The sequence below is a fragment of the Bos grunniens genome, chromosome 2, assembly GCF_055505025.1.
Source record: "Bos grunniens cultivar Pamir isolate PY7600 chromosome 2, Bosgru_T2T1.0, whole genome shotgun sequence".
In the NCBI taxonomy this organism is placed as follows: domain Eukaryota; kingdom Metazoa; phylum Chordata; class Mammalia; order Artiodactyla; family Bovidae; genus Bos; species Bos grunniens.
The window spans coordinates 11,786,035-11,812,686 of record NC_141166.1 but is presented as its reverse complement, the minus strand read 5'-3'; the positions used below and the strand labels follow the sequence as shown (position 1 = coordinate 11,812,686).

Below are 26,652 nucleotides of genomic sequence, written 5' to 3'. Positions count from 1 at the left end.
TCATGACCATTGAGTCGGTGGTACTATCCAGCCATCTCATCCTCTGTCATCCCCTTCTCCTCCTGCCTTCAATCTTTTCCAGCATCAGGGTCTTTTCCAATGAGTCGGCTCTTCGCATCAGGCGGTCAAAGTATTGGAGCTTCAGCTTCAGCATCAGTCCTTCCAGTGAATATTGATTTCAATCCTAAAGGGTTGGTTTCCTTTAGGATTGACTAGTTTGATTTCCTTGAAGTCCAAGGGACTCTCAAGAGTCTTCTCCAGCACCATAATTTGAAAGCACCAATTCTTCAGTGCTCAGCCTTCTTTATTAGTCCAACTTTCACATCTGTACATGACTACTGGAAAAACTATAGCTTTGACTATATGGACCTTTGTTGGCAAAGTGATGCTTCTGCTTTTTAATATGCTGTCTAGATTTGTTACAGCTTTCCTTCCAGGGAGCAAGCGTCTTTTAATTTCATGGCTGCAGTCACTGTCCACAGTGATTTTGGGGCCCAAGAAAATAAAATCTGTCACTGTTTCCACTTATTTCCCCTTCTGTTTGCCGTGAAGTGATGGGACTGGAGGCCATGATCTTAGTTTTTTGAATGTTGAATTTTAAGCTATCTTTTTCACTCTCCTCTTTCACTTTCATCAAGAGGCTCTTTAGTTCCTCTTCGCTTTCTTCCATAAGGGTGGTGTCATCTGCATATCTGAGATTATTGATAATTCTCCTGGCAACCCTGACTCCAGATTGTGCTTCATCCAGACTGGCATTTCACACAATGTATTCTGCATATAAGTTAAATAAGCAAGGGGATAATATTCAAACTTGATGTACTCCTTTCCCAATTTTTAACCAGTCTGTTAGTCCATGTCTGATTCTGACTGTTGCTTCTTGACTTGAATACAGGTTTTTCAGGAGACAGGTAAGGTGGTCTGGTATTTCCATCTCATGAAGAATTTTCCACAGTTTGTTGTGATCCACACAGTCAAAGGTTTTCACATAGTCAATGAAGCAAAATAGATATTTTTCTGGAATTCCCTTATTTTTCTATGATCCAGCAAATGTTGGCAGTTTGATCTCTAGTTCCTTTGCCTTTTCTAAACCCAGTTTGTACATCTGGAAGTTCTTGGTTTATGTACTGTTGAAGCCTAACTTGAAGGATTTTGAACATTACCCTGCTAGCATGTGAAACGAGTACAATTTTAATGGTAGTCTGAACATTCTTTGGCATTGCCCTTCTTTGGGATTGTAATGAAAACTGACCTTTTCCAGTCCTGTGGCCACTGCTGAGTTTTCCAAATTTGCTGGCATATTGAATACAGCATTTTCACAGCATCATCTTTTAGGATTTGAAATAGCTCAACTGGAATTACATCACCTCCACTAGCTTTGTAGTAATGCTTCCTAAGGCCCACTTGACTTCACACTCCAGAATGTCTGGTTTTAGGTGAATGACCACACCAACACGGTTATCCAGGTTATTAAGACCTTTTTTGTACAGTTCTTCTGTGTTTTCTTGCCACTTCTTCTTAATCTCTACTGCTTCTGTTAGGTCTTTACTGTTTCTGTCCTTTATTGTGCCCATCCTTGCATGAAATGTTCCCTTGATATTTCCAATTGTCTTGAAGAGATTTCTAGTCTTTCCCATTCTATCCTACTATTCTCATTTCTCTGGAGACACTGACCTTTCAGTTCTTTGAAACTGACACCTTTACTTTCGGCTTAGAGTACGATGAATTTATTCCCACTGCAGGCCCTTTGCACATGATACCCCATGCCTGGAGTACATTTCTTCATCTACATTTTCTCCTGACTTGTTTCTTCTCACTTTTTAGATTTTAGCCATGAGAAGATACAGGTTTTGTAGGACTCTAAAGTTTATACAATTTGGGGGGCCTTCTTTAAATTAAAGATATGAAATTATAAATATACAATTAAGAGCAAGGCCTTAATATACAATTAAGAACAACTTCAAGGCCTAGGAAGGGATCTTGAAGTTTATGCTTCATTGGCTTCACAGTAGATCTGCCTTTGGTTTCATTTATATGTCACTTCCTCTGAGAAGCCTTCCCTGGTTACTCTATTTTAAGCAGCCCCCATCCAATAATCATCACGTCACACTTTTTATTTCTTTTGTTGAATATATCACAAGTTGAAATTACCTTGTTCTTTTATCTCTCTCCTTATTTTTGTTTGTTTTCCACATCTAGAGTATAGGTCCTTAAGAGCAAGAATCTTGCCTGCTTTATTCCCACAATGTCCCCAGCACAGTTCTGGGCACCCATTTGGGTGTCAGGTGAATGAATGGACATGGTCTTGGTCCTCTGGGAGCTATGGCCCAGTGCTGGAAGGACACACACAGGCAATTTCAGTGAGTTTTGGGAGCCCAGGGGATGGGCATTAACCAGGCCTGGGGAGAGAGGAAAGAGTATGAAAGGGTCAGGGAGGTTTAGGAAAAACTCCCTGGAGGAATGGAAGCCTTAAAGGATGACCAGTAGTCAACCAGGCAGAGAGAGGGAGGGAAGCAGGAATGAAAGTGTGGATGGATGAGTCCCAGACCCCGAGGAGACTTGGCTGGTTACATTTTGGGTGATTTCAAGGGTTCTGTTGATGCGAAGGGACTTCTGCGCACCATATTCGGGACGAGGGCCAAGGGAGTGGGAGTCACCTGGGGACCTGAAACTAGAAGGAAAGTAGCCGAAGCAGCAAGAGTCTGGGTGGTGGGAACTGGAGGCTCCAGAGACGAGGCTCCAAGCAAAGGCAGGGTGTCCGCCTGAGACTTCCACACTGACTCTGGCCCTGTGTCTGGAAGAACGAGGCTACTTCTGCTCGGCCTCCTGTGGGGCCGTGTGGACTGGGGAGGATCTGGGGTCAGACAGACCCAAGTACACATTGTCACAGATTGGGTTCCTGGGAAGATGCTTCTCACGTGAGATTAGCCCACAGATGTGTTTTTCCTGGAACATTTTTAAGCAAAACCGAGATATTGTATAATCCTACCTGTAAATTCTTTTTGTTGTTCAGTTGCTAAATTGTGTCAGACTCTTTGTGACTGCATGGACTGCAGCACGCCAGGTTTCCCTGTCCTTCCCTGTCTCCCGGAGTTTGTTCAAACTCATATCCATTGAGTCAGTGATGCCAGCCAACCATCTCATCTTCTGTCACCCCCTACTCCTCCTGTCCTCAATCTTCCCCAGCATCAGTGTCTTTTCCAATGAGTTGGCTCTTCGCATAACTACTTTAGTTTGTGTATATAATAGATCAGGAATTAAAATCTAAAACTAGAGACATCCCTGGTGGTCCAGGAATTAGGACTGTGAACTTCCACTGTAGTGGGTGTGGGTTCAGTCCATGGTGACCTAAGATCCCAAATGCTGGGCAGTATAGTAAAAAAAAAAAAAAAAATCTAAAAATATATAACCAATATATCAAAATTACAACCTCACAAAATTAACATCAATTTTTTTTCTTTTTCTGGCTGTGCTGTGCAGTTTAAAGGGAGCTTAGTTCCCTGACCAGTGTGGAATCCTAACCACTGGACTGTTAGGGAATTCCCAGCATCAGTTTCTTAATTCCATCTAATACTTCGTATTGGAGTTCTCCTAGTTGTCTAGCAAATATTTTTTCATAGTTTGTTTAAAACAGGATACACACAAGGCCCACACACAGCATTTATTTGCTCAGCTCAGATTCTTGAACGAGAATTTGATGTTCCACTTCCTTGCCTCTCATTCACGCCTCCGCTCGCACTTAGGAAACTGCTCTCCCTCTGATCACGCGGGATAGACTTCCGAGTGGCCCGTGCAGTGTTTGCTTTTTTGTCTGCACTGTGCTGGGTCTTGCTGTGGCTTTTCACACCATTGGCCACTTTCCAACACTCTTGAAACTGTCTTCGCATGAGGACTCCAGTGTGGTCCTCCCCTGGTCCTTCTACCTCTTGACCACCCTGTCCCTACCTCCTTCCTAGGTTTTCCCTCCTCCTCTGACTTCTCTTTTGACGTTGGGCTCTTTAGGATCCTCCTGGGTGTTTCTTAGGTACTATCCCTGTCACACGTCCCCCATGGAATTCCTCCTCCCTACCCACACACTCTTCGTCTTCAGTGTCATCTCTGTGAAGACAGACTCTACCCAGCTCTAATCATCTGGGTCAGAAACCTGGCCATTCGTGTCTCCTCCCTTTCTCTCAACCACTGTCCCTTGCATCACTAAGTTCTGTCCATTCTATCTCCAAATCATTCTCACAGCCATCCATTTCCCTATGATCTGCCATGGTCCAAGCCTCCTCCAGCTCTCTGGACAATTGCAATGATCTTTTTTGCCATCTCTCTGCCTCTGGCCTGAAGCCCCTCCAGTTTGTTCTGTACACAATAGTCAAGTGGATGTGAGAGTTGGACCATGAAGAATACTGAGCACCAAAGAACTGATGCTTTCAAACTGTGGTGCTGGAGAAGACTCTTGAGAGGCTCTTGGACTGCCAGATCAAATCAGTCAATCCTAAGGGAAATCAAACTCGAATATTCATTAGAAGAACTGATGCTGAAGCCAAAGCTCCAGTACTTTGACCATCTGATATGAAGAGCCGACTCATTGGAAAAGACCCCGATTCTAGGAAAGATTGAGGGCAGGAGGAGAAGGGGGCAACAGAGGATGAGATGGTTGGATAACATCACTGACTCAATGGATGTGAATTTGAGCAAACTGCAGGAGTTAGTGAAGGCAGGGGAGCCTGGTGTGCTGCAGTCCGTGGGGTTGCAAAGAATCAGACAAGACTTAATGACGGAACAACACAATGCTCAAAGTCATCTTCCATAAACACAAAATGCTACATATGTCAATGACTCCCTGTTTTCTGCAGAATCAAGTACAAACTCCTTTAGCCTAAAATTCAAGACCCTACTTCAGTAGACTGATGATGCTTACTTTGTAGGTCCTGTCTATCCTCACCACCACCCCATCCCCTTAGTGAAAAGTGAAAGTGCAAGTCGCTCAGTCGTGTCTGACTCTTTGCAACCCCCTAGACTATACAGCCCATGGAATTCTCCAGGCCAGAATACTGGAGTGGGTAGCCTTTCCCTTCTCCAGTTTTAGCCAAACCAATCTTCTCAAGTTCCCCGAGAAGAAGGCACATTCTCTGCTTTCTTCCAGGTCTCTTCCTCTCTCCCAGCTGCATCAGGCTAACTCCTTCTCTTCCTTCAGCCTAAGCAGGAGTTGTTCTGGACCCTTCAGTCTGGGCCGTGGGCACCACTCAGAATGACCCTGACATCTAGAACCTCCACCATAACACTTGTTCAGTCGCTAAGTTGTGTCCTGCTCCTTGTGACCCCATGGACTGCAGAGCACCAGGCTTCCCCGTCCTTCAGTTATCACTTATCTGTTTCTGCATTTCTCTCTTGAAAATGTCCTGTTAGTCCCTGAAGGACAGAGACAAGGTCTGTTTTCAGAGGCCTCAGAACTGCCCAGCTGTGAGCTTGTCCAGTGAAGGTGTGAGTGAGTGACCGAATGGGTGAGCTGCGCTGTGAGGTGGTATTCCCCATTCACATGGTGAGAGTATTTTTTGAATAATCGATTAATGCCCCCAAAACCCCATCCCACCCCTAAATCCATGACGAACAAAATACCAAAGTTTTCAATGAAGTCTGCATAATAGTGCCAGGCAGGGCCATATTAGAGTCTGAGGGAAAAGGAAGAGTCAGTAATACTGATTTGGATTCTTTAAAATTGCGTTAAAATGTTATTTATCTGGATTACTGAGGTTTTTGGTGCTCCCTTAAATTTTGTACCCAGGTGAACACCTCACAAACTTTACTGTAATTCTGATCTGGGAGGGAAGACTTCCTCAACAGGCCTGGACAGGCGTGGTAAAGGGGTCAGGGCCCAGGAGAGTGTCCTGGGTGGAGTCCTTTGTCTGGAGAAAGATCACTCTGGAGTTTTCCCTACCCTGCTGGACTGGAGCCTAAACCCAAGAAGAGGAAGGGACTTGGTTGGGGAGAGGGGTTGGGGGTGGGGGTGGTTAGGGATGCAGCTTCCTTAAAGACCCACAGTGAGCACCACACACTGCCCAGTCCATCTGTGGGCTGCCTCCCCGCCTCTCAGACCCCAGGAACAGGGTCCCCTAAGGCATGAGGGTTTTGTCCAGCAGGAAAAAGAATTAAGGGGAGTCCCAGATGAAGGGGCATCTCAGGCTCACCAGAAATGAAGGGAAGGAGGCGGAGATGACATGATGGAGCATCGATTTTCAAATTTTCTAGTTTCGAGATCTCTTTATATTCTTCAAAATTATTGAGGGCTCCAGGGAACTTTTGTTTACATGGATTATATCTCCCAATGTTTACTCTATTCAAAAACAAAAATGACATTCTAAAACGTTTTGTTTTTAAATATGAAACCAATAATAAACTCAGTTCATGTTAACATAAATCATGGTTTGAGTAGAAAGTAACTAAAGTTTTCAAAACGTAAACAATTTAGGGAAAAGAGTAGCATTAATTCACATTTTTCTTTTCCAATCTCTTTAATATTGGGTTCAATGGAAGACAGCTGGGTTCTCACGGCCACTTCCTCATTCAATCTATTGTGATAACACTGGGTTGAAGCATACGAAGAAAATCGGCCTTCCCACAGCTATTAATTTGTAAAGGGAGAAATATTTTTATGGATTTTTTTCAGACTAATTGATGATATTCTGTCTTAAAACATTACTTATTTATCTATTAACTTTTTAACCGCACTGGATCTTTGTTGCTGTGGGCGGGCTTTCTCTAGATGCAATGCGTGAGCTTCTCCTTGAGGTGGCTTCTCTCTAGTTGCAGAGCATCGGCTCTAGGCACTGCTCTGCAGTTGTGGCACACGGGTTTAGTTGCTCCGCAGATCTTCCCAAACCAGGAGCCAAACCTGTGTCTCCGGCATCGGCAGGTTAACCAGTGGACCACCAGGGATGTCCCTTGTCATCTGTTAGCAATGCGATGTATTGGTCTATCTTGCCCTTTGAATCTTTTACCTCTGTGTAACTTGGAAACATCATGTTTTCCACTTTTGGAAAACGTTGGTTCACTGAGATATATAGGTCTTCCAAGTATTGACCTTTCATTATGAGGTGTTTGAAGGACAGGGAAGCCTGGAGCATTGCGGTCCATGGGGTTGCCAAGAGTCAGACACATCTCAGCGATGAAACAAGAACAACAATTATAAGGTATAAAAATTGCATTTATTAACGTAACTACAAAGCTCATCAGAACATTCTTTAGCTGCTGGAAAGCTGTCAACCTCATGCTGGCAGAAACAATTTTTCAAAACTTCTAGTTTTCTCTTGTTAAGTCCAAGTTTTATCATTGGCAACAAGAATGGGTCATTTGTTTTCCTTGATGAGACAGGTTCACTTTATTTATATTTGAGAAAAAGTCTGCCAGATACTCAAGTCTCTGAAAACACCGTAGTTCGCCAGTCATTTTTTCAAGTGATAACAGTAATATGAAAAACGGCTCAGCTCACAACTCAAACAATGGCACAATGGTCTTTTTCTGAAGACAACCACTGTATTCCAGTTTGCAGCATCGATGTTTCCTATGTATTTCCCATTCTGATACACAGATTATTAAAAAGATGTGTAGGGACTTCCCTGGTGGTCCTGTGGCTAAGACTCAGTGCTCCCAGCACTGGCGTCCAGATTCAATTCTTGGTTGGGGAACTGGATCCCATATGCTGCAACTAAAAATTCCACATGCCTCAAGTAAGATTCCAAATGATGGAACTAAAGATCAAAGATCTGGCATGCCACAACTAAGATTCAGGGTAGCCAAAAAAGAAAAATATTAAAAAATAAAAATTTTAAGAAATGAAAAAATTAAAATAAAAGAAGTGTACTTAAGATTTAATAAAATAATTTCCTTTCTTTATCAAGGACATTTAAAAGTGAAATTGGCTTCTCTTTGTTTTTAACATGGAATGCATGGCGGTGAAGAATATGGCACCTGTGACAGTTTGGTATCTCTGCCTTGATTGGTGCTAAGGAATCAGCAGTTTTATTCACCCTTTTGTAACATTAGCACAAATGTCAACACAGTGAAAAGGACAAATAATGTCTTGGTATTATTATGATGATTGTTTTGACCTCATGGATCCCCTGAAAGCTCTCTCTCGTCCCTCATTCACATGGACCACTCTTTGTGAGTTATTATCCTGTACCTTTGAAATAAAATGGCAGCATAGGTCACCTTTAGGAGTGGGAAAGTTCCCAGCTGAGTAGAAGCTAGCAATTTGCTGCTGAGGAAGCAATTTATGTATGTGTGAAACTCATTCACTTCACTGCATACTTGAAACTAACACAGCATTGTGAATCAACAGTACTCTGGTAGAAATTTAAAGAATTATGTAATTAAAATCAACTATGTAATTTACTCATTGGAAAAGACTCTGATGCTGGGAGGGATTGGGGGCAGGAGGAGAAGGGGACGACAGAGGATGAGATGGCTGGATAGCATCACTGACTCGATGGACGTGAGTCTCAGTGAACTGCGGGAGTTGGTGATGGACAGGGAGGCCTGGCGTGCTGCGATTCATGGGGTCGCAAAGAGTCGGACACGACTGAGCGACTAAACCGAACTGATGTAATTTACAATTTTACTGGAGGGTGAGTTTTTTGTTTTTAAAGGAATCACAATGATGTATTTGAATAATGGAACGTACATTTATTCAGCTAACATAGACAAACCACCACCATACTAAATGGAGCAAAGAACAAAAAGTTTATCAATCAACAAAATTCCAGTTACAACAATTGATTTCTTTAAATTCACCTGGAAGTATCCCTAGACGTCTTCAAGTGTTTCCAATGCTCTGGGGCTCCTTAAAGGGTGGGTGTAATTAACAAGGCTAACCCATTCCTTTAAACTTTTTTTTGGTTTTAAATTTAGTTATTTTTTATTTTTGGCTGTGCTGGATGTTCGTGTCTGAGCGGGTTTTTCTCTAGTTGCAGAGAGCAGAGGATACTCTCTAGTTGAGGTGTGTCGGCTTCTCATTGCTCTGGCTTCTTTTGTTGCACAGCACAGGCTCTAGATCACAGGCTCAATAACTGTGGTGCATGGGCTTAGTTTCTCCATGGCAAATGGGATCTACCCAGACCAGGGATCTCCTGCATTGGCAGGTGGATTCTTTACCACTGAGCCATCAGGGAAGCCCCCTCTTCTTTTTATTTATTGGTTCATGGTGCTGGGAATAGAGTAGAATAGACAAAGTCCTTGATCTTGTTTTGCTCACAGTTAAGTGGGAGAGGGTGAAGCAATCATACAAACAAGAATATGATGACAATCGAGCTACGATTTAAGAAGTACAGAGAGTTTTGAGATGGGACCTGACCTGACCTGGAGCTGACTGAGAAACTCCGTGAAGGAGTGAAATGAAGCGAAGGTCTGAAGCAAGAGTTGGAGCTGGCCAGGTGGAAGTATATGTGGATCCGGAAGAGAGCTCCAGGCAGGGGCATGGGTGTGCATGCAGCCGGCTCAGGCAGGAGAGTCCTGGGTGGGCTTGAAGACCCACCTGGGAAGTCCATTTTGGCTGGAGCCCCGTGAGAAGGTGGCACGAGATGAAGGTGGAACTGCAGCCAGACGTCAGGTCAAGGGTCATCAAATGGCTGTTTTTTCCGTTCCTGAAATTCTTTCTTGCCCTAGTCCTAGACCCACACAGATCCCTCTACCTGGAGCACTCTTCCTCAGCTCCTCTTTCCGGCTTCAACAGAAGTGTCACTTTCTTTCAAAGTAGATCTCTTTTTTTCTTCATATCAACACCCCATTTTCTTTGTATAGCAACTGAGTTTGTTTACATTGCCTTTGTCTGTCTCCCCTAGGAGACTGTAAGTTCCCTGAGGGCATGGTCCTGTCTGTCCTGTTCATTCTGCCTCTCCTGTGTTTAGCAGTGAGCCTGACATGCAGTTGGAGCGCAGAAATATTTGTTGGATAAATGTATGAATGAACCAGATTTGAGATTCTGGCTCCATTCCATAATGCTGTGTGACCTTGGACAAGTCACATGACCACACTATACTCTGTAAAATGGGGATTTTACTTCCTATCTCAAAGGGAATTTGTGAGACTCAAAGAAGTACAGACTGTGGAAGCACTGAGCAGAATGCCTAGCTTCAAAAGAGGTACTCCTAAGTGTTTTGGGTTTTTCTGGGGGGGGGTGGGCAGCATGCAGGATCCTACTTCCCTGACCAGGGATTGAACCTGTGCCCCCTGCATTTGGGAGCATGGAGTCCCAACCACTGGATTGCCAGGGAAGTCCGCTCCTAAGTATTGTCTTCCTTGCTTCTCGCTGTCAGTTCCCTACTTTTTTCTCTGGGCTGTGATATATGTATGATGAACTTCAGGCCTTGCTTAATCCCAACTGAGTCTCTTGCCATCCCATCCCCTCAGCTGCAACACAAACATCAGAGGTGCTTCTAGGCTTATGCGATGGCACCAAAGTAAGAGGAACAAGAGTAGAGGGGAGGAAACACTGGTTTTGATGGAGAGTGGATGGGAGTGATGAACTGTTGAAAATGGACCAGACTTTGATTAGTGTGTTATGGCTAGCTTTAATCTTCTTTAATATACAGTTGAATCTTGAACAACTCAGGAGCTAAGGGAGGCAACCCTCCACGCAATTGAAAATCTGCTTATAATTTTAGTTGGCCCTCCCTCTATGGGGTTCCATATTTGTGGATTCAACCAACCATGGATTGTGTGGTATTGTAGTATGTATTTAATTTTTTAAAAATCCATGTATAAGTGGACCCACACAGTTCAAACCTGTGTTGTCCAAGGATCAACCATACTTTAAAAAAACTTTTTGTTTTTAAATTTTAGGCCTTTAAAAAGGTTGCAAAATAGTATAAAGAGCTCATGTATGGACTTCACGCAACATTCTCAATTCATAAACTACAGTACAGTGATCAAAACCAGGACATGAACATGGATACCGAGTTATCTAAATTATAGACCTTATTTGAACTTCACCACTTCTTCCCCCAGATACCAACCCAGCATCCCATGTCTCACTTAGTTGTCCTATGTCTCCTTAGTATCCTCTGACCTATGACAACTCCTCAGTCTTTCCTTTCTTTCATGACCTTATTTTTTATGTGGCTGCACTGGGTCTCAGTTGTGGCACGTGGGATCTAGTTCCCTGACCAAGGTTGAAACCCAGGCCCGCTACGATGGAAGTGTGGCGTCTTAACCTCTGAACCACCAGGGAAGTCCCAGCCTTGGCACTTTTGATCATTTATTTTGTGGAATGTCACACAATTTAAGTTCGTCTGATGTTTTCTCATGACTAAATTGAGATTCTGCGTTTTGACAAAAATACTACTGAAGCGATGAGTGCTTTTCAGTACATCATACCAGGCGTACCTGATGTTGCTGCGTTTTGCTAACGATGATGCTACTCTTGATTACTTTGTTAAAGCAGTGTCTTTTGGGTTTCTCCACTATGCTTTTATTTTAAAATTATATTAAAAATTTTTAAATTACTAAAGCAAAACATGCTCCTAAAAAGTTCAAACAAACAAAAAGTATAAAGTAAATATCCTTCCCACAACCTCTACCTCACCTTCCTAGAAGTTACTTACTTGTCAACACACTTTGAGGTATATCATTCTAGACCATTTTCTATATAATATCCACATATATAATGAGTTCATACCAATTTTTTAAATTTTGTTTTACTTAATAACATTATCCAGGGACAACTTTCCATGTCAGTACAATCAGATCTAACTTGTTCTTTCTAATAAATAGCTGCTATTTCATTCTCTGGGTGACCCTAATTTACACTTCTGTATTTTCCAGATTTTGTATGAGCACATAAATTATTTTTTTAACATAGAACAGTTTATCATCAAAATTTCTATCTCAAATTTCATCAGTACAAAAATATTCAAATTTTGTCAGAAAATTAAAATCATTATAATTTAAGTTAATATTTTAAATTTTATATATTTCATCACCAGGAATAGATTACCTAAAACTTTAAGTCAAAATGAGGTCAAGGATAAAAAGATATGTTTTAAAATGAAACAAGAGAAAAGAAATTCCACTGCCACTGATTTTATTGAATCTCAGAGGCCATTCATTTTAAAAACACACCATTATTTTATGTAGGAAGAAAAAACATTGTCAATTAATTGGAAAATGCCATCAATTTTAGAGTTTTTAAAGTGTGCAAAACAGGAGTCTTGAACAGAGTAAATAAGAAAGTACCATGTTGGCCCTTCATTGACCAGAATCCCTATGTGGTCTTTCAGGAACAGACAGGATCCTATGACCAGCCTCTACTTCCAGCACATAGAGATGGAGCCAAATAATTCCTTTCGTGTGGACTCCGAGTTCCGATACACACTCTTCCCAATTTTTTACAGCATCGTCTTTGTGCTGGGGGTCATTGCCAACAGCTACGTGCTGTGGGTCTTTGCCCGCTTGTACCCTTCCAAGAAATTCAACGAGATAAAGATCTTCATGGTGAACCTCACCATGGCTGACCTGCTCTTCTTGGTCACCCTGCCCCTGTGGATCGTCTACTACTACAACCAGGGTGACTGGATTCTTCCCAAATTCCTGTGCAACCTGGCAGGCTGCTTCTTCTTCATTAACACCTACTGCTCAGTGGCCTTCCTGGCTGTCATCACCTACAATCGCTTCCAGGCAGTGACAAGGCCCATCAAGACTGCTCAGGCTACCACCCGAAAGCGTGGCATCCTTCTGTCCCTGATTATCTGGGTGTCCATTGTGGGCGCAGCATCCTACTTCTTCGTCCTGGACTCGACCAACAGGGAGCCCAACAAGACCGGCTCGGCCAACATCACACGCTGCTTTGAACATTACGAGAAGGGCAGCATCCCGGTCCTCACCATCCACATCTTCCTGGTGTTCAGCTTCTTCCTCGTCTTCCTCATCATCCTCTTTTGCAACTTGGTCATCATCCGCACGCTGCTCACGCAGCAGGTGCAAATACAGTGCAACGCCGAGGTCAAGCGCCGGGCGCTCTGGATGGTCTGCACCGTCCTGGCTGTGTTCATCATCTGTTTCGTGCCCCACCACCTCGTGCAGCTGCCCTGGACCCTGGCCGAGCTGGGCTTCCAGGACACCGACTTCCACCAGGCGATTAACGATGCACATCAGGTCACTCTCTGCCTCCTTAGTACCAACTGCGTCTTAGACCCCATTATCTACTGTTTCCTCACCAAGAAGTTCCGCAAGCACCTCACCGAGAAGTTGTACAGTATGCGCGAGAGCCGGAAGTGCTCCCGGGCCACCTCGGAGACGGGCACGGAAGTGGTCATGCAGCTCAAAGATGTCCCTGTCAAATCCCTCAAATATTAGTCTAACTGTTGGAGCCAGGCCCGGAGGCTTCTTCTCCATGGACATCATCGACTGACCTGAGGGGTGGGGGAGGGAAGGGGTGTCTGCCATGGTCCTGGCACCTCCTCCCTGGGCACTGGTGGCTGGTTAGGTATGGAGGCTACCTCACCAAGGTGGGGGTGCTGGCAGAACCAGACCGCTGGGAAATTCAGAACCTGAATGAGCCCCTTCAGCCACCTGTGGACACATGCCATATAACCTTGGCTGGCAGAGTCATCCCAGTGTGATAGCTCTGGAAGGGATGTCAGGACCAGGGGGGTAGTCCTTGGGAGCAGACCCTGAGTCACCCCGTTCACGCCAGCAAGGTGGCAGTCCCAAATGCGTCAGGCCCACAGTTTTGGCCCACCACTCCTGTTATCACTGAAAAGACAGAGAAGGGCTTTGGGGAAAGGGATGCGCCCCTGGCTATGGCACTGTCTTTGGGATCGACTTCTGAGCCGGGAAGATCCCACCCAGTCTCCACTCACAGGCACAGGCACTCACAATTCTTTGCGACACTTCCTAGGGGAGGGCCCCAGGTGAAAGGGGAGCCACTTCCACCCGGCTTGGTGGAACATTTTCCTAATTCATGTATAAACCTCTACTGAGTGGTGACCAGCAAAGATAGAACATGCATGGACCAAAAACTAGGACAGGGAGCCTTTCTCCTGAATCAGATGCGTCTCTTCCACCGGCCTGGGGTAGCTCTGGGGCAGCGGGAGAAACTCAACTGCCACTTCCACTGTCTGTCTTAACAAGGAACTCTGAGAAAGTAACTCCTGTGAGGCAGCCACCCACTGTGGGCGGGCAAGGCCCGTCAAAACCAAATTGGGGCCCTCCAGGCCACTGTGATGCCTGGAGGCTTCCATGGGAAACAACACTCAGGCTAAGAAGTGCCTGCGGGTAGGTGAGGCCTCCAGGGTGGAAGGAGCCTGTCATCTCCCCTCCCTGCCTCACTTTCTGGGAGGCCCCTCTGATTTAGCTCCTAGGAGGTGAGGGGAGCAACTATAATCCCTAGGGAAGGCAGGCACTTTGAACTCTGAGTGCAGAAGAGAGGGGGAAACTTCTCTTGAGGAGCTTTGGATGTCGGATCCTCCTCTCGCACCCTGAGCACCTGCAGGTGAACCCAGCAGCCTCAGACTCAGGGGCTTGGAGGAGCCTGCCCCGATTTCCAGAAACCATCCTCCCTTCTAGCCAGTGTCCCTGCAAGGCTGGGATCCTGGTTTCCAGCACACTGGGATGATTTTCATAAATGCCTCTCAAAGGGCTAGTGACCTGCTTAGTCCAGTCGCCATGGGCTGGACTTAGCAGAGGTGACCATGTGAACAGTGGAGTGGATTTGAACTTTGGTGTCACACAGACCCGGTTTCAAGCTGTGGCTGTGTCACTTCCTGCCAAAGGACTGCGAGTTGGATTTCCTACCTCAGAGTTGTTAGGAGGAGCAGATACCTCTTGGTCAGGGTGACTGCTCCTCCCAGAGTCTCTCTGTTTTTGAGACTTAGTTCCCCCTAAATCTTCCAGTAGGGGATGAGAAGTGAGTGTCTGGCTCTTGTGGGGCCAGACAGGTTCTCGCTCGGGAATAAGCAGCAAAATTCAGGGATGCTCTTTCAGGTTCTGCAGGCCACTCACTTGAATGCACATAAACTCTGGAACTGTGAGTGTGTGTGTGTGTCTACGTGTGTGAGGTGTGTGTGCCGCCAGCACAGCAGGGTGGGGAAGGTATCTGCATGAATGTAGTAGAGATAATAGCTTTGCTCAGAGAGAAGAGATGTGCAGAGTCAAGCAGAGACCAGAAGGGACCCCAGGGACCTGCTGGCTCCACCGCTCTACGTCCAGCCCTCTTGCCCAGCCCTTCTCAACGCTCCAATCTGCGCCACTTCCTTTGGGTCCTTGTGAGATTCCCTTGTTAGGATACACCCTCCTATTTTGCTCAAGTTCATTTGAATGAGTGATAATATTGATTACTTTGCAACCAAAAGAGCTCTGAAGGAGATAAATACTTGTATGCTAAAGCAGTGTTTCTTGAATTTCATCCGTTTGTGTACCCATATCATGAATTTTGCAAGATCCATGTACCATCTGTATGTTTTGCTTAATAAATATTTTTCTCTAGATTGAGTCATTTTTTAAAACTTGCGCCTTTTTAAAGATCTAAACTGTAAATGAAGGTGAATGCCACCTGGCACACATAGAGGGAAACATAAACATAAAATGTCAGTATTAAAGTCAAAATGTTCTTGGCGTCCTATCTACAGTCACCTCATGCGCCCCATGACTTGCACAGCACACTTTAGGAGACGTGGCTGTGATGTGTATAAAGCGGACGGGGGTCTGCATTTGCGAAGTGCTTAATAAAGAGACAAATGTTTTTGAGGTGATAGCTTGTGATTGCCCCTTGCTTCTCAGAGAAAGTTGCCCCAACACAAAAGCCAGGACCTCACTCCCACCAAGGAGTATTTCAGGTTGTAGCTCATGCTATGACCCTGTTGATCATTATCTCATACTCTGAACACAACCACCTTCCCCCACCGACCCCATGACCTCTACCTGGTTGTGACCTTCTCAGATGCTTTCTCTCTTTTTGATCTAGCCCAGAACTCCTCCTCCAGGTAGCCTTCCTGAATTCCTCCAGATGAGTTAATTGACCTAGCAGCACTTTAGGTCTAAGAGGGTGCAATTTTTTTTATACCTCTTACTCCTTGGAAGAAAAGTTATGACCAACCTAGATAGCATATTCAAAAGCAGAGACATTACTTTGCCAACAAAGGTCCATCTAGTCAAGGCTATGGTTTTTCCAGTGGTCGTATATGGATGTGAGAGTTGGACTGTGAAGAAAACTGAGCACCAAAGAATTGATGCTTTTGAACTGTGGTGTTGGAGAAGACTCTTGAGGGTCCCTTGGACTGCAAGGAGATCCAACTAGTCCATTCTGAAGGAGATCAGCCCTGGGATTTCTTTGGAAGGAATGATGCTAAAGCTGAAACTCCAGTACTTTAGCCACCTCATGTGAAGAGTTGACTCATTGGAAAAGACTCTGATGCTGGGAGGGATTGGGGGCAGGAGGAGAAGGGGATGACAGAGGATGAGATGGCTGGATGGCATCACTGACTCGATGGATGTGAGTCTGAGTGAACTCCGGGAGTTGGTGATGGACAGGGAGGCCTGGCATGCCGCGATTCATGGGGTCACAAAGAGTCGGACACGACTGAGCGACTGAAGTGAACTGAACTGAATAACTATTGAAGTTTATCCATTTCAATGTATTCTTTCCTACCCTGGGGGGCAGTAACTGAATCTCTCTCTTTTTTTAAAAAAGATTGAAGTATAGTTGAAGGAATTAAATCTTAATCATCAGTGTATCCACATTTCTCACTCAAGGTCTAGAATGAGCTCTGTCTAAAAAGCATCCTGCTTCCCCAGGGTGTAACATGAACACACACTGAAACATACATGCACTTGTTGTGAGAGAGTTTTAGAAGACTCTCTAGGGACACCTAAGAAAGGAATTTAATGTATATTTTCCCAAAGTTATATTAATATATAATTAATATATTAATATTAATAATAAAAAAGATGTCAAGGATTTTCAGAGAATCAGAATTTTTGGAGATGGGAGGGTCCAATTCCTTCATCTTACAGAGAGGAACATGGGGCTCAGAGGGGCTACGTGACTGTAGAAATTACATAGTGTGGAATGCATTTCTTGCAATGGTAACAGGGTTATGGAAAAAGCTGAGTTGTAATTCTTTCAATGAAATATCACCAATCAGGATTTTCAAGCCATGTTGCACATCAAGAAGTCCTCACCCTGCATTTCCCCCTGATCTCAGTCTTGACCTCAAGGTATTCTCAGTGTTCTCAGAGAACACTGGCTTAGGGAAGACCTGGCCCCTTACCTCACCCAGATGAGTCATAGCCACTAGAGCAGTAAGGGCAGGTCACAGCTGACTAGAACTGGGCACAGCTGTGCCTATTTTTGCTCATCTCTGTTATATCTGCGCTTAAGACCTGAGGCCATAAGCAGATAAAATAAAACTCTCTTGTAAAACACTTGTTTTTTTTTATTTTATTTTTTTTTAACTTTACAATATTGTATTGGTTTTGCCATATATCAACATGCATCCACCACGGGTGTACACGTGCTCCCCATCCTAAACCCCCCTCCCACATCCCTCCGCATACCATCCCTCTGGGTCATCCCAGTGCACCAGTCCCAAGCTTCCTGTATCCTGCATTGAACCTGGACTGGCAATTCATTTCTTATATGATATTATACATGTTTTAATGCCACTCTCCCAAATCATCCCCTCTCCCTCTCCCACAGAGTCCAAAAGACTGTTCTATACATCTGTGTCTCTTTTGCTGTCTCACATACAGGATTATCGTTACCATCTTTCTAAATTCCATATATATGTGTTAGTATACTGTATTGGTGTTTTTCTTTCTGGCTTACTTCACTCTGTATAATAGGCTCCAGTTTCATCCACCTCATTAGAACTGATTCAAATGTATTCTTTTTAATGGCTGAGTAATACTCCATTGTGTATATGTACCACAGCTTTCTTATCCATTCATCTGCTGATGGACATCTAGGTTGCTTCCATGTCCTGGCTATTACAAACAGTGTTGCGATGAACATTGGGGTACACATATCTCTTTCAATTCTGGTTTCCTCAGTGTGTATGCCCAGCAGTGGCATTCTGGGTGGTATGGCAGTTCAGACTTGGTATTTCTGTAATACAAATCATGATTCCCCAAACATATATATTTCAGTTCAGTTCAGTTGCTCAGTCGTATCCGACTCTTTGCCATCCCATGAACTGCAGCAATCCAGGCTTTCCTGTCCATCACCAACTTCCAAATCTTACTCAAACTCATGTCCATGGAGTCAGTGATGTCATCCAACCATCTCATCCTCTGTCATCCCCTTCTTCTCCTGACTTCAATCTTTCCCAGCATCAGGGTCTTTTCAGATGAGTCAGTCCTTCATATCAGGTGGCCACAGTATTGGAGTTTCAGCTTCAGCATCAGTCCTTTCAATGAATATTCGGGACTGATCTCCTTTAGGATGGACTAGTTGGATCTCCTTGCTGTCCAAGGGACTCTCAAGAGTCTTCTCCAACACCACAGTTTAAAAGCATCAATTCTTCGGTGCTCAGCTTTCTTTAGAGTCCAACTCTCACATCCATACATGACTACTGGAAAAACCATAGTTTTGACTAGATGGACCTTTGTTGGCAAAGTAATGTCTCTGCTTTTTAATATGCTGTCTAAGTTGGTCCAAGGCAATGCCAAAGAATGCTCAAACTACCGCACAATTGCACTCATCTCACATGCTAGTAAAGTAATGCTCAAAATTCTCCAAGCCAGGCTTCAACAGTATGTGAACCGTGAACTTCCAGATATTCAAGCTGGTTTTAGAAAAGGCAGAGGAACCAGAGATCAAATTGCCAACATCCGCTGGATCATGGAAAAAGGAAGAGAGTTCCAGAAAAACATCTATTTCTGCTTTATTGACTATGCCAAAGCCTGACAGTGTGGATCACAATAAACTGTGGAAAATTCTGAAAGAGATGGGAATACCAGACCACCTGACCTGCCTCTTGAGAAATCTGTATGCAGGTCGGGAAGCAACAGCTAGAACTGGACATGGAACAACAGATGGTTCCAAATAGGAAAAAGAGTACGTCAAGGCTGTATATTGTCACCCTGCTTATTTTACTTCTATGCAGAGTACATCAGGAGAAACGCTGGGCTGGAAGAAGCACAAGCTGGAATCAAGATTGCCGGGAGAAATATCAATAACCTCAGATATGCAGATGACGCCACCCTTATGGCAGAAAATGAAGAGGAACTAAAAAGCCTCTTGATGAAAGTGAAAGTGGAGAGTGAAAAAGTTGGCTTAAAACTCAACATTCAGAAAACGAAGACCATGGCATCTGGTCCCATCACTTCATGGGAAATAGATGGGGAAACAGTGGAAACAGTGTCAGACTTTATTTTTTTGGGCTCCAAAATCACTGCAGATGGTGATTGCAGCCATGAAATTAAAAGACACTTACTCCTTGGAAGAAAAGTTATGACCAACCTAGACAGCATATTAAAAAGCAAAGACATTACTTTGCCAACAAAGGTCCATCTAGTCAAGACTATGGTTTTTCCTGTGGTCATGTATGGATGTGAGAGTTGGACTGTGAAGAAGGCTGAGCACCGAAGAACTGATGCTTTTGAACTGTGGTGTTGGAGAAGACTCTTGAGAGTCCCTTGGACTGCAAGCAGATCCAACTAGTCCATCCTAAAGGAGATCAGTCCTGGGTGTTCACTGGAAGGACTGATGCTAAAGCTGAAACTCCAGTGCTTTGGCCACCTCATGCAAAGAGTTGACTCATTGGAAAAGACTCTGATGCTGGGAGGGATTGGGGGCAGGAGAAGAAGGGGATGACAGAGGATGAAATGGCTGGATGGCATCACCAACTCGATGTACATGAGTTTGAATGAACTCCGGGAGTTGGTGATGGACAGGGAGGCCTGGCGTGCTGCAATTCATGGGGTCACAAAGAGTCAGATACGACTGAATGACTGAACTGAACTGAGATTGATCATAGCTTTTCTTCCAAGGAGCAGGTGCCTTTTAATTTCATGGCTGCAATCACCATATACAGTGATTTTGGAACTCCCAAAAATAAAGCCTGTCACTGTTTCCCCATCTATTTGCCATCAAGTGGTGGGACCAGATGCCATGATCTTAGTTTTCTGAATGTTGAGTTTTAAGCCAACTTTTTCACTCTCCTCTTTCACTTTCATCAGAGGCTCTTTAGTTCCTCTTCATTTTCTGCCATAAGGGTGGCGTCATCTGCATATCTGAGGTTATTGATATTTCTCCCAGCAATCTTGATTCCAGCTTGTGCTTCATCCAGCCTAGCATTTTGCATGATGTACCCTGCATATAAGTTAAATAAGCGGGGTGACAATATACAGCCTTGACGTACTCCTTTCCTGATTTGGAACCAGTCTATTGTTTCATGCATGGTTTAACTGTTGCTGCTTGATCTGCATATAGATTTCTCAGGAGGCAAGTAAGGTGGTCTGGTATTCCCATCTGTTTCAGAATTTTCCAGAGTTTGTTGTGATCCACACAGTCAAAGACTTTAGCGTAGTCAAGGAAGTAGAAGTAGATGTTTTTGTGGCATTCTCTTACTTTTTTTATGATCCAACAGATGTTGGCAATTTGATCTCTGGTTCCTCTGCCTTTTCTAAAACCAGCTTGAACATCTGGAAGTTCACGGTTCACATACTGTTGAAGCTTGGCTTGGAGAATTTTGAGCATTACTTTGCTAGTGTGTGAGATAAGTGCAATTGTCCAGTAGTTTGAACATTCTTTGGCATTGCCCTTCTTTGAGACTGGAATGAAAACTGACCTTTTCCAGTCCTGTGGCCATTGCTGAGTTTTCCAAATTTGCTAGCATATTGAGTGTGGCACTTTCACAGCATCATCTTTTAGGATTTGAAATAGCTCAACTGGAATTCCATAACCTCCACTAGCTTTGTTCATAGTGATGTTTCCTAAGACCCCTGACATAATTACCAGTAAACTCTCCTCCCATCTACCCAGTCATCTGTCCATTTGTCCATCCATCCATCTACTTACATACATGTCTCCATTCTCCCATCCATCCAGGTAACCAACAAACACCTATGGAATACCTGTTTTGGTCCAGGAGTTATGCTAAGCAGTTTTTAATCTAATATATCACTATAGCTTCACACCCTGCTTGAAAGGTAGGTGACTCAATTCAATCCCCATAGAAATGAACAAAATATATACGGATCCAAGCTGACTAAACAGGACAGTGGATGCCTCCCAACTACTTGTCACAAAAGGAAGGGGCCTACTTTTTGTGAGCCCCAGATACGTGCTTGCCGCTTTCATAGATCTTATCTCACTGATTCTTCACAACCACTGTATAGATTTATTTTCATGTCCATTTTCTAGATGGGGAAATTGAGGCTCAGAGGGCTTCAGGGATGTGTAAGTGTACCCGAGCTACTCAGTGGCAGAGTAATGTTCAAACCCAGATCTGCCTGAATAAATATAGGTCTCTTCCTTTTTCTCCTCTCCCCATGTGACTGCACCCTGGCCCAAGCCCCTCTAGGCACTGTCCTAGCTTTGACGAGTGCTGGGGTAGGCATCTCATGAGGGGAAGAGGAGCTGGTGAGGTCCCTGCCTTTCTCCCCTGGGGCTTCTGTGCTCCCCGTGCAGGTGAAAGCCCCTGTAGGGATGCCTTTCCTGGGCTGAGGCTGCTATGGTCCGTTCGGGAGGGCACTCCTGCAGTGAATGCAGTGTTCCAAAGAGCTTCTGAAGCCAGAGTGCCATTGTCACTGGAGCTAGAAGGTGATCTGGATCCTGATGTTTCTGCAGGAGGAGGGAAAGGGGTGAGTGAACAGTCAACAGCTGCTGAGCACAGACCATGTGGCCGGCACTGTGGGGGGAATGTCAAGTCCTTACCTATGGATGGAATTGACTCTTTGCTCTGCATGAATTACTTTCCCCCCAGATTTTTTTTTTCCAGATTTCTGTATAGCTCACTCCGTTGCCTCCTACAAGACTTTGCTCAAATGTCCCCTTCTCAGTGAAGCCTGTGTTGACCCATTCATTTAAAACAGAATCTGATAGAGTCAAGTACTTCCCCAAAGCCACTCAGTGATCAGCTGGGTCATGTCTAAAGGCCATGCACTTTCCATTCTGCTGCGCTGACTTCCTCTGTCGACATCCTTCATGATATATAATGTGAAGGCTCATATCTTCCTATTGTCCTGATAAGAAAAACAAGTATCAAGGCATGAAATGACTTATCCAAGGTCACATAGCAATACCTTGGTAGAACTGAGAGGCATAGACCCCTTTTCTCGCCTCCGTTTTTGCAAGATGCTTCTCTGGTCCTCTTTTCCATCTGAATGCCCGTCATTTTCCTTCATCACCATTCTCCAGGCCCAACCCCCACAATAGTTCTAGTGTGGGCAACACATATCTTTGACTTTTATGTTCCCTTCGAAAATGTAGTGTTATTTTCCGTGCATATTGATTTTAAATTTACATAAAAGGCATGATTTACATAAATTGGGCTATGGGCCTCATTCTGGTTCTCATTTTATTTTTTCCCAATCGGCATTGCTTTTTAAAAAATGTACTTGTTTGGCTGCACCGGGTCTCTGTTGCTGCATGCAGTCTTCTCTAGCTGCCGTGAGCTAGGGCTACTCTCTAGTTGTGGTGCGTGGAGTCTCTCGTTTTGGTGGCTTCAGTGGTTGTGGCACAGGGGACTAGTTGCCCTGGGGCCTGTGGAATCTCCTGGACTAGGGATCCAACCCATGTCCTGTGCATTGGCGGGCAGATTCTCAACCACTGGGCCACCAGGGAAGTCCCAGCATTGCTTTTATGATGTAACCTTGTTGAAGTGTGTATATCTGGCTCATTGATGCAAACATCTGCCTGGCTCACCTCCATCAGGTGAATCCACATTTTTCTTACCTGTTCCCCTGACAATGGACACTTAGGTTACTCCTAAGTGTAAGGACATTTAGGTTACTCCTAAAAAAACTCCTTTTTCTGCAAACAATGATTTGAGGAGAGGCTTCCAGATGTTCCCCTATGAACCATTGTAAGAGTTTCCCTGGAATGTGTACCCAGGGAATAGCTAGGTCATAATCAGTGCTAGGTCATAAGCTACACCAAAACCTAACTGGGTGAAGAGCTGCCAAGTCAATTCTGGAATGGCCTCACCAAGCTACACACCCACCCATGGTTACAGGAGAGTTTCTATTTCCCCAAATCTTCACTCACACTTGGCATTGTCCAACTTTCAAGCTGCTGTTAAGTATAAAGTAAAATCTTGTTTTTAGTTTGAATTTCTCTCAGATTACTAATGGGCGGTATTCTCGGGCTTCCCTTGTGACTCAGCTGGTAAAGAATCTGCGGCAATGCGGGAGACATGGGTTCTATCCCTGGGTTGGGAAGATCCCTTGGAAAAGGGAAAGGCTACTCACTACAGTATTCTGGCCTGGAGAATTCCATGGACTGTATAGCCCATGGTATTGCAAAGAGCTGGACATGACTGAGCAACTTTCACTTTCTTTCTTTCTACTAATGGACTTGTAATCATGTTCTCTTTAGTCATTTGAGTTTGTTAATTGCTCAGTCATGTCCAACTCTTTGTGACTACATGGACTGTACCTGCCAGGCTCCTCTGTCATGTAATTCTCCAAGCAAGAATACTGAAGTGGGTAGCCATTCCCTTCTCCAGGGTATCTTCCCAACGCAGGGAAGTTTGCATTGCAGGCAGACTCTTTATTGTCTGAGCCACCAGAGAAGCCCATTCATTTGAGTTTTAATGCAGATAATTCCAAGTCCAAAGAATACACAGTGTCATATAGTGATCAGTAAAGTAGCCTCAGGGTCCATATGAAGTGAAGTGAAAGTCGTTCAGTTGTGTCTGACTCTTTGCAACCCCATGGACTATACAGTCCATGGAATTCTCCAGGCCAGAATACTGGAGTGGGTAACCTTTCCCTTCTCTAGGGGATCTTCCCCACCCAGGGATGGAACCCAGGTCTTCTGCATTGCAGGTGGATTCTTTACCAGCTGAGCCACAAGGGAAGTCCTTGTGGGGTCCACATGGCCAGGGTTCAATTTCTGCCTCTGTTTCTTCATCTGTAAGATGGGAATAATTTTACTGTGAATGTAATAGTGTGATTTTGAGGATTTAAAGCTGCTTAAAACAGTGCTTGGCACAAAATAAATACTTAGTAAAGGCTATGTCCTTCCCTGATAGAGTGTGTCATTCTCCACAGCCTCCTTTTCTACTCTAGCCCACAACCCCTTCTCCCTGGCTCCTTTTCATGGAGTTCATATTGCATATTCATATGAATTTTCCTTAGAACTGTGAAACTGTGAAAAAGAGTATTAAAAACAAGGGCCAATATGGAGTCACTTATGCTAAACCCCAAGTCACCAAACCAAGACCTAATACCTAACTTGATTGCAGTTTTAGCGTCTCCCAGTAATGGAATCTTAAACCAGTCCATCTGAAATCACCTAATTAGCAAAGTCATCAGCCTCATATACCCCTGCCTTCCCTGGCTCCTAAAGGAAGATGAACTTGCCACTACCAGTCAGTTTTTTGTTAGTAAAACTTACTTGTCCTCACTCCCTTTTACCAATAAAAATCTTTCATTTTGTACTGCTCCTTTTTGCCCATTAGATGGAACGTTGCCTGACTCATGAATTATTGAATAAAGCTAATAAGATCTTTAAAATCTACTTAGTTAAATTTTGTTTTTTAACAAGAACAGAGTGTGATTAGTCTGACTTTCTTTTTATATAGATTCCCGTTCATTCTAAAATACATTCAAAGATTTTTTTTTTTTTTGGTCCAATAAAAGTTTTCACATATTTGTTAATGAACCACATAGACCGCTAGTAAGGAAACATGAACCATGAGGAGCCAAGCAATCCGTCTGTCCCATAAGCTGTTCAGACAGTTGTGATATGCTCAATACCGTGATTTGGTTAGTTAACATGCAAGTGACCTTAACACAGCATAAACGTGTGCCACTTCATACGTGAGGCTTCTTATAGACCCAGCTAGGTTCTTCTCCTGTGTCTTCTCTTGGAGTTGTACTTGGTATTATTACCAGTTTTCATTCAAATCCATTGAGGAATGGGATGATTCTACTTTTGTTTTCTGGCCAGGAATCGCTTGATCCTGAAAGTCTTGTGAGAAGACATGGTGAAGAGCAAATTCAATGGTACACAGGATGGCAGAGAAGAGAAAAGAGGAGCTCAGAGAGGTTTTTAAGAAGAACTCCCACATACATGAGTCAGGGGTTTTGGCCTTTGGAAGGAAATGATGAATCAGTTCCTTAAAAGAAAGGATGGGGGCATTAAAGGACACTATCAACAGAGTTAAAAGGCAACCCATGAGAATTGCCTGGTGGTCCAGTGGTTGAGACTCTGTGCTCCTAACGCAGGGGGCCCTGGTTTGATCCCTGGTTCCACATGCAATTAAGAGTTCAAATGCCACAACTAACAGATCCTGCGTGCCGTAAGTATGAATAAAAGAACCCAGGTGCCACAAGGACGATCGAAGATCCTGAGTGCTGCAACTGAGACCTGGTGCAGCCAAATAAATAAATATTTTTAAAAAATGAAAGTGACTCTTTTCACAGGGTCTGTCTTAAAAAAATAAAAGGCAACCCATTGAATGGGAGAAAATATTTTCAAATCACATATCTGATGTGTATGTATGTATCTTTTTATATGTATATATAAAAAGCTTCTACAGCTCAACAATAAAAAACTAACAAGTCATTTAGGAGATGGGTAAAGGACTTAAATAGACATTTCTCCAAAGGAGATATACAGATGGCCAACACACAGATGAAAAAAATGCTCAGCATCACTAATCACCAGGGAAATGCATATCTAAACCAAGATGACAGGAAAACAGAAGATAACAAGAGTTGGCAAGGCTGTGGAAAAATGGAATCCTTGTGCATTGCTGGTTGGAATGTAAAATAGCACAGTTGCTATGGAAAACAGCATGAAGTTCCTCAAAAACTTAAACACAGAATTACCTTATGACCTCGTAACTCCAATTCTGGGTTATTTACCCAAAGGAACTGAAAGCAGGAACTTTAATACCAAGGTTCATAGCAGCATTATTCAGAATCGCCAACCATGGAAGCAACCAAAGTGTCCATCGAGAGATGAATGGATAAACAAAATGCAGGTGTATACAAAACCAGAGGATATTATTCAGCCTTAAAAAGTATGCTACATGCTACAGTATGAATGAACCTCGAGGACATTACAATAAGTGAAATAAGCCAGTCACAAAAATATGAATACTGTTTGATTCCACTTGTATAAGGTGCCTAGGGCAATAAATTTGTAGAGACAGAAAGTAGAATGGTGGTTATCAGGGTTGGGGGAGAGGGGAATGGGGAGTGATCATTTGATGACTATGGCGTTCAGTCTGGGAAGATAAAAAAGTTTTAGAGATAGATGGTGGTGATCATTGAACAACAGTGGAAATACACTTAATGCCACTAAGCTATACACTTAAAAATGGCTATGATAGTACATTTTATGTGAACACATACACACACATACCACTTGAGAAAATGGGAGGATTGGGTAGGAAGAAGTGGGGTGAAATGAGAGAAATTCAGGCTTCCAAAGGAGCTTTTCTCACGGTGGGTTCATCATGCTCAAGGCGGGGTTGCCTGCCGTGGATTCAACAA

At 43.8% G+C, this 26,652-nt stretch overlaps 1 protein-coding gene and 1 pseudogene across 6 annotated transcripts in view; one reads left to right on the top strand and one right to left on the bottom strand.

The window, feature by feature from the left end:
- Positions 1-15,465, top strand: part of PTAFR (platelet activating factor receptor) — a 46,627-nt gene extending 31,162 nt beyond the window's left edge. For 4 of the 6 annotated variants that reach the window (XM_086331153.1, XM_086331144.1, XM_086331160.1 and 1 more), the window contains one exon: positions 12,261-15,465. In XM_086331153.1, the coding sequence (XP_086187279.1) occupies positions 12,277-13,335 (1,059 nt within the window). In that variant the 5' untranslated portion in view covers positions 12,261-12,276 and the 3' untranslated portion in view covers positions 13,336-15,465. Of the gene's footprint in view, positions 1-6,962; positions 7,176-8,951; positions 10,125-12,260 lie in introns of those variants that run through there. The other 2 variants (XM_086331185.1, XM_086331176.1) reach the window with 2 other exon arrangements.
- Positions 15,466-24,979: 9,514 nt separating this feature from the next.
- Positions 24,980-25,160, bottom strand: LOC147377508 (large ribosomal subunit protein eL39-like; annotated as a pseudogene).
- Positions 25,161-26,652: the final 1,492 nt, after the last annotated feature.